Genomic DNA, 14,179 nt, shown 5'->3' with positions numbered 1-14,179 from the left:
GTATATATCAAGGATGGCCAGTATAAAAGCCAGAATTCGTACGGCGCATACCTAGCAACGAGTTATTCCAAAACATGTGCATATTAATTCTATTGGTAAATCTGCAGTTATAACTATCTAAATTTTTATTAGAGATTTGAAACGTCGAGCACATATCCCTTTAGACGCTGCTTCTTTCATATGGGAGGAAGGGGGTAGGTTAATGTTTCTTTGCAGTAAACATCTCCCATCCTATACTTCCATCCTTCCCTTCCTTCTCCGTGATCTCTTCCACGGCCTTGACAAGGTCATAGCTGATCTTCGCTGAGACAACGCTGTCGTGCTTATAATCAGGATGCTTTGCGACAAACTCTCTTATCCATTTGGCGTTGGTCCACAATGAGCCGTCAGCACGACAACGAATGAGATCAAGATACTTAGCAAGAGCGCATCTTGTCTCAACATCGACGTTGAGGCTGTCCAGGTATGATTCTACTAGCGGAATGAGGCCCGGGAAACCGTCCGAGGAGCCGTTGATGATGTCATTAACGCTCATAAGGGTATACTCTGATTCAATAGGGAGTAAGAGAGGGGAAGAAGGGGTTGTTGAAGGCGGGGGAGAAGGAGGGTTAGAGTTCGGTGGAGAGGAAGGACGAGATTGGTAGCGCTGAGACCTAGGGAAGCGATGAGGGAAAGGGTCCTTGCGGAAATAGAACTTTTTATCTAGAACAGCGTTGCGTGCGTGTGCTGTTTCCATGTTTTCTGTGGTTTTGGGGATGGGTATATAGAAGTTTAGGTCAAAGCTGAGGATGGCACGGGTGATGAGGACCATGAAGATGCTGAACGCGGCGTTTTCAAAGTCGGTGATTTGGATCTCCATGGGACGGAACTCGACACGCCAGCCTATGTCGTTGTCTGCGGGCGGAGGCTTGAAGCGGATGTGTTGCCAGTTAGTTGATTGGAGGTTTTCGAAGTGGTCAGTCTTGGTGAGATCGAGTTCCTGGAGATCTTCGTTGAAAATCACAATGGGGTCACGGATGAACAGGTGGGCGAAGTGGGTTGCTAGAAGGTCATCCATGCCACCGTCCATCAATTTCTTCTTGATATCTTCGTCGATCACAAGATCAGGATCCATGTACTCTGGTCGAAGGTGGGGGTCTTGCGATATATAAGTCGAGTTTGAAGCATATCTGGACTTTGGAATACGCCATCTATCATTTTTAAGGGGCTGTATCGAGGTAAATGTTAGACTTATTTCCATAGGTTCGGTAGTTCAACATTAACCTACCACTTCTCCCAGCTCCTCTCGTGTCCTGCAATCAACTGCGTTACCAATCTGGTTCCATCTGACATCGGTATCGACCAAGAACCCCTTGTATATCGGGGTTGCCCCGGTCAGGGCTAACAGTATAGGCCCCAGCGGGCTCAGCTGATCATATAACTTCCTCCCTTCGGTGATATTCTTACTCTGGAAAGTAATCTGCAGACAACAGCTCCCCATGCCAAATGCCATGGCGTCCATGTATACATGGCCTTCTTTTGCGGCTCCGTTCCGCACATCGTCATCCTCCGGCCAATTGTGCAGGTCATAGTTGACGGTGGGGTCCTTGAACGGCCATGGGGTATTTGTGTCTCTGAATACCGGCACATTTAGCTCGACCTTTCTCCCTCTGCGCGAACGGATGTTGGCAGCTAGAGTGGGGAATCGAATGTGAGGGTTTGCTATCTCATCGGGAACAAACTGTGAGCGTAGAGCCGGGCCCGACAGCGAGTATGTCGGCGAAGTAAAGTCATCACTGCAGCCTAGACGGGGGAATGTAGTAAGAGTGATGGGGTATTCATTCGCTGCCATGTGGTTTTTGGCCGTAACTCGTCTGGCAGGCTTTGAATCAGCCTAATTCAGGAAAGATAGCCAGTAGAGCAACCATACCTCCATTTCATGTTGGATTCTACCTTGAGAAGTTCCTTAAAGCCGATTCCCCATGGTTTCCCCGGTGTGGCTTCGAGCATAAAACGGCCGAATTCAGGATGAAAGGTTGGAAGAGGTTCCTTTCTATATACCAAAAAGTGGACTTGTCAGCCAGCCGAACGAACTCTTCCTGTTCCTTTTGAGAGAGAGACTGTACTCTTCTGATGCATTTCCATTGGCTGCAGCTTGCTTGGAGAGCTCGGCATCCTGCGCAAGCGCCTTGAGGATCTCTGCCTGGCACAGAGACAAGCGTACTTTTTCCTCCTTATCATCGACTGCGACGACGAGATATTCGACCTTGTAGTAATAATTTAGTGAGCTGTACTTCGTTCTAAGGGTGTATTTATATACGCCCACATACCTCGTCGCCCCAGAGGAGGGCGTCCCGCTCCTTTCCCCGCGCTTTCTTCCATATGGCGAGTAATTGCTGTTCGAGAAGAGGTACAACATCAGACCAAGTCCGCACGGCGAGCGAGCCTCTAGAAGACGCAGTCCAGAGGCAGAAGCGAACAAGACGGCAATACCTCGATACCCCATTCCCTCACTTGACCGGCTCTCTTCTTTGCTTCTGGCCATGCCAGTGGTGTGCCAAGCGCGCTGCAGTCCAGTTGTCAATTAGCAAAATCATTTATCGCTGCGGGAGGAGTTCTCATACAGTAAGCCCATGATGTACTACTCAGAGGCAGACGATGGACTGGGCAGTGCTCAACTCGAAGACATGAAGCAAGTAACAGTAATAATAATAACAATATAAAATCTAGATAGAGATATAGATATAAAAAAAATGTTGCTCCGACGGCCGAACTTATACACTTCGTTTTATCGGATGGATTAATAAGCGCGGTTATTTTTTCGGATGAGAAGCAGAAGAAGTGAAGTAGAGGATGCAAGAGAGCAGAGAAGAGAAGAGGGAGGACGGAGGGCGGTTTTATATCTCATGCAGTCCCTGACGTGAGGTGGGATGAAAAGATGTTATTTTACATAGTTAAGGCCTTTTTCATCCCGGTCGACGGACGAACCTTTGCAGGGCTTGCTACGATGTATGTATGGATGGATATAATGGATTAGTTGATGAGATGGCGATGGAGACGGAGGATGGTAAGGAGGATGGCTCTTGTCTTGCTCTTCTCATCTCATCCCTACCAATATCCAAAGATATCAACATCCATCTCTCCCAGGTATCCATATTACGATGCTTAAATATCCGTAGGCAAGGATGACAGGTGGATGACAAACTGATGAAGTCTTCCCGTAAGCCCGGAGGTTGGCCTTCGTCTGATTTATCAGCATCTTCAGCCGTGCTTTTAGTCATGGTAGCATATCTTGCATGACCATGCATGATCTTATTTTCTCTTCAGGTGGAAGGAAATGGTGTGGACTCCGTGTATGGAGGCTGATATTGATGGTGAGAACTCCGTCTATATACAGCAGCGCCGTCAGTCTCTCTCAAGTAACTAACATCACATCGTATGCCACCACACACGCTCTCTATCCTTCACCTCCATCTTCGTATCTTCTATTTGATCGTACAGAGTCGACCTGACTCAAAAAAAAGGGCTCGATTCAGTGTCATCTCCCCTAGTTGCTGCGTGCACCGCCCTTGGCCGCCCGCAGCTCGTCCATCTTCGCAACTCGTTTTTTGAACTCCTCGTACTGGCATTTTTCATAGGTGTGTCGTTCGTTCTATTTGAGTAGGCCATCAGTATCAGTTCTCGTCTCCTCCTTTCCGCTTTTCCATTGAGGGTTGGAGGTTGGCTACCTCGCACTTCCACGGGAGATAGTACTCCTCATATCTGCATCGGTTCAGCGGTATCAACAGGTGCGCGCAGCTGTCTCTGTAAGCGATCGGAAGACGGGCGTTGGACATCTCTTCCCGCGTAGCCACTATCCATCCTTTCCATCAGCATGTTTCATTCTTCTTTCCTTCCATTGTCGTCTTCTTTCCCGTGGTAAAACTCACGTCTGGCGTCCGCCATCTTCACTGACTCTCCGGCCGTCATTGTTCTCTGCCGTACTGTATATATTCCTCGATGTGAGAGGGCGAATGGATCATGCCGTGGTGTCTCTTCGTCTTTTCATCTTCATCATCTTGGAGGTTCCGCTCCAGCTCTGTCGGCTAAATGTTGTTCCGGCTACACGTCGAAGTGGACGGCCAGGCAAGTCGACCTCCATCCATGGATGGATATCAAACCGGAATTTCATAAGGTATCAGTTTCTGGACGGATTACTTTTACTGCCAATTACGATGGCGGCTGTTCATACAAGCGTCTTCGCGGCATGAACCCTCAAGACCCTTATTTTTTCTCTAGCGCCCGTAGAAGGTTTTCATCGACTGTGGTGCAAGAGAGATGCTAATTGCCTATAGGATACGATACCTGTATCCATCACAACTCATATTCTTGAAAGTGTTGATGATTCAACCTTACCCTGTAACATTTACTATCATTTCTCTCACTTTTGGTCTTTGCTATGCAATTATACCCCCTCGACCAAGTTACTCACCGATTCAGGCGTATATTTGCTCCAATGCCATTCCTCAGGCCAGGAATGTATTCGATGAATATGACCGTGGGGGAATATTCTTCCTTCACGAACATTCAAGTTGTGGCCAGTATAGCTTTGGGTCAATATTTCAATCACTCCACAGACGTACGGGAAAAACCCTCGGTTAGAATTCTATATATGGCGCAGCACAATAGCACACACATCGTACTTGATCTATGCTGAACATGTCCGCGATACTGAACTCAATGGTATAATTCTTCTCACAAAGGAAGCCCTTCATGAGCTAGACAATATTCATATCATTAACAGCATTCCTCTTACTCACGTGTATTAAAGCTAACTTATCAATGGTCTAATTGACCATATTTATGCGGAATATACAGCAGCCATAATCATAGCGATGAATGGTTGGTATACATTATAATACAGATCCCTTATGGGTATATGCTAACGGATTGGAGTCTTGCCGGAGGTCGGACGCTACCTGACGGCGAACCTGGGCCCAGGGCCGTCGCATTTCAATCAATCTTGTGGTTTGGTCGCGATCGCGGGGGATTTTAAACCCAGTAGGCTTTCATAGCTGGCTGTTGCTAATGCAAGGCGGAATCCAGGGAAGACAAATCTATCAGCCTGGGAAGACTCGCTTATGGCTAATCTGCGGCAGCGACATTTCTACAACGGGGGACAGTCAGGATGTCGGGGGATGTTGCGGTCAGCAACTATACCTGGAAAATGGCAAGGCTGCTGGGCATCCGTGCAGTTGCAATCCTCCGCCTTATCCATTGGCCATTCATTTCTTCTTACCTACCAAGCGTTTGGAGCTGAAAGGTCTCTATTAGCGGAAGACAGGCTGATTTACAAAGGCTGGGCGTAGTAATAGCTAGCTCGACAAAGCAAGTCGAGGCGGTCTGCAGCATCTCATGTGAGGGCAGACAGACGTAAGGGGTATTTATGAGAATTCGTGTGAATTCACCCGAATATGGTGTGTAAGTGGAAGGGTATATCTGGGCCGAACGCAGGCCTGAGGAAGATCTTAAAAACTTCGAGAGGCAGTGGCCCTTTTATATATTTGGTCGAGCGGATCCACTAATCTAACTAACTAGTTAACTATTTGCTCAGCTAGTTATAGTTACAGATATATTTTAACATGAATAATGGCCTCCATAAACCTCAATATTGGCGGTGGGATCGTTGAAATCGCAGCTTTGACGGCCCTCATCGGAGCCACGACTGGAGAATCTCTTATTTTGGGAAGCAGAGGAGCCGCTGGCCTACCATGGGCTGCAATGAGCCTTTTTGGCACGCCGTTTTTGATTAGGGCGTGCATCTCTGCGCGTACACCTACGTGGCTGCGGGAGATGATAGGGGTTAAAAACGCCAAATGTGACACAATGGTTGGGATGAGCTCGCGCATAGAAAGAGTCGCCCGATCGGATGTGACGCAAAAGAATATTGCTGGGATATCTGCAGTCCTATCAAATGTGCGTTGTTGGATAGCTGGTTGGCCTGGCGAGAGAGCCGCTCGAGTACTTTGACCCGGACGAGACGGGAAAGGTGGCCAAAGGATACTACTATGATCATCTACGACCTTCCAAGCGTAGGATCTCCCGGACAACATTGCAAAACCATCCTCAATGCGCCCTCGAGCGTCCAGGGCCATCTCATCTGGCGCCTAATATGGGCTTTTGGTGATTGTATATGCACAGCGACTCTGCTGGTAACGTTCATATTCATAAGAACTTAACCAAGTACGGCAACATATATATGGCTAGGTTTCCAAGTATTGTGGTTAGTGGCTCGGTCCATGTTCCTCCACCTTACACATGGGACAGACCACATCTAACTTGGGATGACGAGGCGGATCCGGGAACGAGAGCTCAAAAGGTATGGCTTCCGTATTTTTTCCCTAGCGTCGGGCGTGTCTCGCTATCAGATATTGGTCCATCCACGAACGCAGGTCTGTTACCAGGAAGACACGCAAGATCCTTCTACGGTTTACCAGCTCATCAAAACATGCGAACTCCTCTTCGATAAGGCACAGGTCGCTCTCGAGGTTGGACTCGAGCAGTCCGACCCTAGCAAACCATCGACAGAAGTTGAGATCAAAGCTGTTATTAGCGATACTCTCCTTTCCAGTATTGCATGGATCCTCGGCTACCCCGATACATGTATTGACGTATACGATTGTTGCTTGGTTGCCCTCGAAATAGCGGGGAGAACCGTCATTATACCATCCGCGCGCGTCCTATCTGGGAATGTGAAAAAAGCGGGCGCCTTGCTTGGACCCCGAAGCCGGCATTTCAGGTGAATACATCCAAAGGGCTCCAGGAACGATGGAGTCAATATTGGCTGGGTATTCTGGATTCCCCTTGGTGCCGGTCAGCGGCTGCATCTCATCGGTGACCTGAGCTTTACTGGAAGGCAGAGAATGGAAGTATTGAGCTCTGAGGATGTGACCAAAAGGCTTAATGTTGGCAACCTCTATATCGGCTTAAGGGACGTCCACGACGTCCAGAACGTGGTCGAGAAGTCTTGTAGAGTTGGGAGATTACTTATCAACCTATTGAAGGAAGAATCTGACCAGTCCTAGTATACAACTGAAGCAAGAAGCAATCCATATAGTAAAGACTATGAGTTGATATGGGTATAGACAGAAGTATTATTCAACTGTTCAATATTGTACTGCAAGGGCGAAACTATCTTCAGCATTCGACACTAGACTCCGCTCTTCTCTGCATGATTAATGACTTGCTATCATGTAAATGTATACTATGTTGTTGTGTGTATATTCGATATTCTCATAAGATGGTCGAATTTCTCTCTCAGAAAGGTGACTTCGCTATTACATAATCATCCGATGTTCGCGGAGAAAAGTCCCGCCGTCCCGACAATCCTTGTCGCGTCCACGTCTTTTCTTCTTCTTTTTTTTCCACGCGACGGGAATAAATAATACTTAAATTGGAAAATTGGATACTAAGAACGACGAGGAATGGTGCAGCAGTCCTTTACAGGGAACTCTCCGCGTACGTGCAGCATGCTAGGGATAAGTGGTATTGTCTGAGACCACTGCCCGCAACCGATAGTTTATACACAAAAAATTAATCTCCTTGCTGTTGGGCTTAACGGGTGTAAACCACCACGGCCTAGGGGAACACGCATATTATTTTATCCAATTCCTGGCCGGACAAGTTAATTAAAATATTTCTACAAAGAGTGGTAGATAGGCCGTGATGGCCTCTTCAGCGGCCGATGAAGGGCGCATCTACTCTGCTACATACAGCAATGTCAGCTCCTCCTCCCTAAATGGCCAACCGCTGGTGCTTACACTGCTTGCTCATAGGTTCCGGTCTACGAATACAAGCTGGGTTCTGAGAATGTGATGAGACGGCGGGTGGACGATTGGGTCAATGCGACCCATATCCTGAAGATTGCCGGGATGGACAAGCCTTCGAGGACTCGCATTCTTGAGCGTGAGGTCCAGCGTGGTGTGCATGAGAAGATCCAGGGAGGATACGGGAAATATCAAGGTTATTACCTGTCTTCTGCTGCCGGAAAACGGGCTCAGATATACTGACAAATAATTCAGGGACATGGATACCTCTTGCCGAGGCGCGAGCATTGGCGGACAAGAACAACGTTCTCGAGAAGCTACGTCCGCTGTTCGACTTCATGACGGGCGATGCCAGCCCTCCCCCGGCACCTAAACACACCACAGCGGCATCCAAACCACGCGCGCAGAAGGGGGCTGCGACTGGACGTCGAGCTCCAGCAGGGTCGACTCGTGGTTCGTTTACGACCGTCAACCAGCGCATGGCACCTGTGCAGCCCGCACCAGCTACTACCACTTCAATCGGAGGCAGCTACAGCCATGAGCAATACAACGTCAATCAGTCTTTCAACGAGAACTCGTCCGTAATGCAAGGAAGCCCTGAGACCTCCTCCATCATGGCAGACGATGACCTAGCTCAGATGTCCCCCGAGTCAACCCAATCTCGCAAACGCAAGCGGGGGGCCAACGATGTCTCCATGAGCATCATAGAGCAGAACCACATACTATACGGTGACCAATTGCTGGACTACTTCATGACCGTTGGCGATGATCCGAGTGCCTCCCGCGTGCTCCCCCCGATGCCGCCCGCACACTTCCAGGTCGACCGGCCGATCGATGACCAGGGCAATACCGCACTGCATTGGGCCTGCGCTATGGGCGACATCGACATAGTCAAGGATCTCATTAGCCGAGGCGCAGATGTGCGTGTACGGTCGAACCACGACGAAACGCCACTTGTTAGAGCAGTCTTGTTCACCAATAACTACGAGAAGCGTACAATGGCAGAGTTGGCCGACCTGCTGCACAGCACACTCACGTTCCGCGACTGGTTTGGTGCAACGGTCTTTAACCATCTTGCTGCAACGACACGGAGTAAAGGGAAATGGAAGAGTTCTCGGTACTACTGCCAGACGCTCATCGATAAGCTGTCCCAAATCTTTCCTAAACATGAAATCTCGCTACTTCTTTCCTCACAGGATGCGAATGGGGACACGGCGGCCCTCACAGCAGCGAAGAATGGGTGCTACAGGCTCGCCACTACGCTGTTGGCACACTGTCCGGAAGCAGGTGATTTGCAGAACAGACACCATGAGACTGCCAATGAGGTGTTGATGGCACTGTACAAGCGGCGCAAGGAGAACCCCCCTCCTCCGTCGTCCGTAACGTACGCCCAAGACATCGATGGCGAGGGCGAGGATGCCGTTACCACGCCTACGGCAGGCACCTATACCGGATCCGCAGTTGCTACAGAGGCAACCAACGCACTTCTAGTCCGAATTGGTTCTATAATGGCCGAAGCCAACAGACGTCTTGCCCGCGCGTACGGAGAGGCTAAAACCCCACCGCAGAGCAGTGGTGGAGAGGACATGACCAACCCCAAGGGCCTGTATGAACAATTGGAGTCTGACAGAGCGAGTATCCGCGCCCAAACGGAAGGGTTGCTAGCCAAGGAAGCAGAAGGTGAAGATCTCGATGCCTTGCTCGCACGCTTCAACGAGATAAAATCCAAGTACGAGTCGTTACTAAACCAGACTCATGACCTGGAACTTACATCCTTATACGAGGCGAATGGCGTTAGCGACGAGGCAGCCGACTCGGATCCGAATCGTGGACTAGCACCGGAAGAAATGGTAGAGCTATACACGCTCGCAGACGAACTGGCTCAAGCACAGGCTGACCGTGCCAAAGCCGTAGCCCAACTGATCCGACAACGAGCGGACGCAGGCGTCAGCACCAAACTGGATGTGCATAGAAAATTAGTCTCATTAGCCACCGGTCTGGCAGAGGACGAGCTAGATCCGATGAGCAGCGAACTGGCAGACGCACTAGAGTTTGACCGCGCTAATGAGAAGAGATCCGGACCCGGACCCATGCCCAGTACTGCCCGACAGCTCATGGCCGGTAGGGAAACAGAACCAGAAACACCTGGGACCGGCAGTCGGAGTGTCAGCCGTAATGGCAGTGGTAATGGTAGTGGCAATGGCAACGATAGCGGGAATCCAAACGGGCTGGAATCGACCGCGGGTATCGACATGGACCATACCGCCGAAGCTGCCTCTGCGGCTGCCTGATCCTCGACGTCACATTGCATTAGGCTGTTTCGACGGAGTAGGCGTTAACACTTCTTTTTGTTTTTTTTTCGTTTCTCTTACTCGTCTGTTTCATCCGGTCTGGCGCTTATGGCTGGAGTCATGGTCATGGGCATGGCGGCTTGCATACCTTGTTTGTTGGGTTGATTTTTTCTTTTCTGCTTCTACTCTTGGAGTACTGCTACCATACTGTTCTTTCTCTTTTGATATGTTGGAGGTATCTACCTGTCCGCCCATCCGTTCGTCTGTCTGACACTATATCCTGATATGTATGTATGCTTGTATATTTTGTACTATGCGATAATGAACCTGCTTCTGACGTTGCCGCCTCGTAGCCCACTTAACTGTAACCCATCCCTACATAGTATGCAATGCGCTGTATAAGCAGCATGTACCTTTAGCGCCGTGTATCATGTCTTCTTATCACTCCCTTAACTCCTTCTCTTCTCCTGCTTACTCTCTTCTTTTCACTTCTTCCATCTCGTCCATCTCTTCCATCCCTTTCCTATACACAATCCTTATATCTCTCCTACTGCAGCTTACTTAAGCCCCATCTGATTGGTCCTATGCCTGGCGCTAAACCGCGATCTCTGGCGCTCGCTAGTCCTAAAGCGGCTTAGCGCGCGTCTCTTTTGCCCTTTTTCCCCTTTCGAACCAAAACTTCTTCAACTTCTTCTTCTTCTTCTTCTTCTCTCCATCCCATCTTCATCCTTCGACATCCTCATACCCGTCCTCGCTTCTTGTTCTTTTCTCTTCTCTCTTCTCTCTCTCTTCCTCTCTTACTCTCTCGCTGCTCTCTCTCTCTCTCTATCTCTGCGTTCAGACTTCTCTTCGTTCCTTTTCGCCTGCTCTGCTAGCCGGACGACCCAAACGCTCCAATCGACCGCCACGCCCACGTCAACCGCTGTCGTGTGCGAGTCATCTCACTCCATCTCAAACAACTCCAAATAATTCTCTCCTCCGACCCCTTTCTTTTCTCCTTCTTTTTTGGACTCCGGCAGACATCGCGTACCGTTGAAACCCCGTTTTTTCTCAAAGTCTCAACTCACCCCATAGAACTCGCTACGCTGTAGCCTTGTTTTTTGGTCGTTTTCTTTTCTTTTTTTCCTGGTTGTTTCTCCCATTTGTTCTTTTCGAGATCCTGCAACAAGAAAAACATAGCCAACGTCCAACAATCATAGCGTGTTCCATCGTTACATCATCTTTTTTCATCCTCCGATCTTCCTACCCGAAGTCCCCCCCTGTTGACTGAACGTGCCCGGAAACATCATCCTCCTCGTGCATTGTTTTCTGCATTGCATCTATATCGTGCGTGCATCGGGGCCCTTGCTGCCTTAGACGCTGTGCTCTTCGACTCTCAAGCATCCTATTCAGTCCAGGCCTCACGCGAGCCTTGCAGAGCATCCTCGCCTTCACGACTTCGATCTTTTGTCCTCTTTCTTTCTGTGACAAATTTACCTCTTTATCATACGATCGCGTTACTTCATCTGTACATTTTTCTAATTTGGCTCTATTGCCCTTTTCTTCTCTCCCCGTGCCCCTATATTTTTTATTTTTTTTTATTTTGGCTCTGGTAAGTCCTTACCGCTCTTTTACTGCGTCTCCTCGTACCCACTAACGAGTTACAGCCGGATACTCGTAACGGACCCTTCACTACATACACCTTAATCGCCTAATTTTGATATCTACCTTCGACTCTGTGACCCGTCGGATCTAACATCCGATATATCTCGTTACTTAGTTTTCGGTCTAATCTTTTTTCTTCATACCCACCATCCATCGCTCGATCGATCTCCTGCAAGGAACTGGTGCATATACGAATTAAAAATACTGATATCTAACTCACTTCTGTTTCACCTCTCGAATCTTTGACGACTACGAGCATGGACACTGGCGGTCTTGCTCAAATGACTTACAACAACAACATGTCCTTTAACACCCCTTCCCTCGGCGTTCCCGGGTCTGGATTTGCTTCTCGTGGCAAAGGCTCGCATATCAAACGTCTCAGCGTTCCGCATCCATCCAAGCTCGAGCAGCGCGACGATGCTCATGGATCCGTCTCAACCCCACGCACAAGTCGCTCTCACCTACTTGCAGGCTTGAGAACTGCCCCCAAACAGCCAAGCACTCCCTCTACCGCCCCATTGATGCAAGAACATTCTCGCCAGAATGGATTTCGCGGGCTGCAGAATTATGGTGGTCACTCCAATGCATACCTTGGCGGTGTACCGCAGACGGCTACAGGAGTTTCATTCAATCATTCAAAGTCTTATAGCAGCGGAAGTACCGCTCAGACCTACGGGCAGATGTACTCTCTGCCCGAACATGTTCTTGCTCCACCCACTCTGGACCATATCCTCGAGGAAAATGGCGAACCCATGGACGAGGCCTTGTACGCAGAGCTAGTCTCTACGAACTTATACCTCGCCGCTCAACAACAGCGTCTGCAGCAGCAGCTTGCTAGTGTCACTGCAGCAGCCCAGCAGTTCCAGGCACTCCACCTAGGAACTCCCATGCATTCCACCCCCGCACAGGCTCTTCATCAGCAGCACAGCAACAACAAATCTTCTCCCCACTGCCTAATATGGGCTTTTATCAACAACAGGCCCAGCACGGCATGCAGCCCGTAGTTCAGCCCGTACCAGGTAAACCTGGCGTGTTTTCAGTGTACAACCCAATGACGGGGCAGCAGAGCTATGTGGTCGACAACAGTGTATATGACGACGTGCCACTGTCTGCTGCGCCAACTACCACCACCTATGAAGACCAGATCCGTTCACCAGTCGAGGCCAACTCAAACAGCGGCAGCTTTCACGCACAGGCTAATGTCAATTCAAACGGCCACACGAACGGAAACACACACTCAATGTTCCGTGCTTCCGCTCGTGTCTCTCCACCCCCAACGGAATCCCGCCAATCCCCCGTCCGCAATCATTCCTCCACACCATCTACCCGGAACCCCACGCCTCCACGTGAGGCCCAGCCTCAGTTCCAACCACAGCAGCAGGCTCGTCAATCACCACCCCTTCAGTCTCCTGCCCCTGGTATCAAGCGTGATCACAAGAAATCTCTTTCTTTAGCCGTCAAGCTTATCAACGAAACGGCTCGATCTAGCGGTAATGGCTCCTCCACCCCCAAATCTGCGATGTTCCCACAAACCCCTGCCTCCGCCGGACCCGGTACCTTTGGGCCCGGCCAAGGCCGCGCTGGAGAACACGCAATCCGTCAACCCCGTGGACCACCACCGCTCGAGGAATTAGTTGCCAAACCAACGACTAAACATGAGGGAAGCAAGAACTTTGCTACCCGCCAGCGTCGTAGGGCAGTACACAGTCTTGTGCGTGCTAGACTAGAACGGAACACGTCCACTTCCACCTCCAACGGCAATTCACACAGCACAGGTGGCAGTGTGACTCCATCAAGCGAACATGGGAATGAACATGATGGCGATGGTGAATTCTTTTCTCCATCCGATGGTGATGCCGATAGCAGCTCCTCTCTATCTGGTCGACGAAGTTTAGGAAGTCTACGCGCCGCTGCCAACGGAGCAATCGGCTCTGAGAGAAAACAGTGTGCCGTCGGCAGCAATAACGGAGCGGGAGAGCTCGACGCTGGCCGTAGGAAGATGCCGATTATGGTTCTATCGAACGCCGAGAAAAGAAAAAGCCCTGTTATGTAGCTCTCTTCTACCCTGGTAGATGGTGTTGAGGCTCTCAACACATAACAGGCCATATGGCGTGGAATGTGATCGTTTGATCGTTTTTATCATTTTTTGTTTCTTTTTAGGGTGCGTGATTTATTAGCCATTACGGCTATGTTCAGCTGTGTGCCACTTTGACCGCCAAATGGTATTTTGACATCCGCTCTTGTTTTTTAAATGGGATTATTTCTGTGTCTTCTTATTCACTTCGTTGCATTCTTTTGATACTTTTATATTCCTATATGCCTACCTGCCTGTTCCTCCTACCTCCTGCATATGTGTGTGTTTCCTCTATGCACATCCTGAGCGAGTTGATTTCTTGCTCGTCCGCTCCTTTTACAATTAAGTGTGTTTAAACTGATGTTGCTTTCTTTGGTCAGCGGAGA

General features: G+C 49.5%; 5 protein-coding genes across 5 annotated transcripts; 3 read left to right on the top strand and 2 right to left on the bottom strand.

Annotated features, from left to right (window-relative positions):
* Nucleotides 1–199: 199 nt before the first annotated feature.
* Nucleotides 200–2,524, bottom strand: MCYG_06611 (glutamate-cysteine ligase; the record flags this gene model as incomplete). Its single annotated transcript, XM_002844601.1, has 4 exons — nucleotides 200–1,207; nucleotides 1,268–1,853; nucleotides 2,070–2,279; nucleotides 2,310–2,524. 4 exons carry the CDS (start codon nucleotides 2,522–2,524, stop codon nucleotides 200–202), a joined length of 2,019 nt encoding a protein of 672 aa, XP_002844647.1.
* Nucleotides 2,525–3,526: 1,002 nt separating this feature from the next.
* Nucleotides 3,527–3,967, bottom strand: MCYG_06610 (NADH-ubiquinone oxidoreductase B18 subunit family protein; the record flags this gene model as incomplete). Its single annotated transcript, XM_002844600.1, has 3 exons — nucleotides 3,527–3,631; nucleotides 3,708–3,832; nucleotides 3,909–3,967. The coding sequence occupies 3 exons, from the start codon at nucleotides 3,946–3,948 to the stop codon at nucleotides 3,527–3,529; spliced, it is 270 nt and encodes an 89-aa protein (XP_002844646.1).
* A 1,640-nt stretch (nucleotides 3,968–5,607) lies between these two features.
* Nucleotides 5,608–7,197, top strand: MCYG_06609 (uncharacterized protein; the record flags this gene model as incomplete). Its single annotated transcript, XM_002844599.1, has 6 exons — nucleotides 5,608–5,922; nucleotides 5,951–6,123; nucleotides 6,160–6,337; nucleotides 6,387–6,757; nucleotides 6,782–7,036; nucleotides 7,104–7,197. 6 exons carry the CDS (start codon nucleotides 5,608–5,610, stop codon nucleotides 7,195–7,197), a joined length of 1,386 nt encoding a protein of 461 aa, XP_002844645.1.
* A 692-nt stretch (nucleotides 7,198–7,889) lies between these two features.
* On the top strand, nucleotides 7,890–10,075 carry MCYG_06608 (Swi4; the record flags this gene model as incomplete). Its single annotated transcript, XM_002844598.1, has 2 exons — nucleotides 7,890–7,938; nucleotides 8,040–10,075. 2 exons carry the CDS (start codon nucleotides 7,890–7,892, stop codon nucleotides 10,073–10,075), a joined length of 2,085 nt encoding a protein of 694 aa, XP_002844644.1.
* Nucleotides 10,076–11,976: 1,901 nt separating this feature from the next.
* Nucleotides 11,977–13,772, top strand: MCYG_06607 (conserved hypothetical protein; the record flags this gene model as incomplete). The annotated part of the gene is made up of 2 exons (XM_002844597.1): nucleotides 11,977–12,556; nucleotides 12,628–13,772. 2 exons carry the CDS (start codon nucleotides 11,977–11,979, stop codon nucleotides 13,770–13,772), a joined length of 1,725 nt encoding a protein of 574 aa, XP_002844643.1.
* Nucleotides 13,773–14,179: the final 407 nt, after the last annotated feature.

The sequence above is a fragment of the Microsporum canis genome, genomic scaffold (genome assembly GCF_000151145.1).
Source record: "Microsporum canis CBS 113480 supercont1.6 genomic scaffold, whole genome shotgun sequence".
Taxonomy (NCBI): Eukaryota; Fungi; Ascomycota; class Eurotiomycetes; order Onygenales; family Arthrodermataceae; genus Microsporum; species Microsporum canis.
The sequence above is the reverse complement of the archived record's forward strand: the minus strand, read 5'-3'. Positions and strand labels throughout refer to the sequence as shown.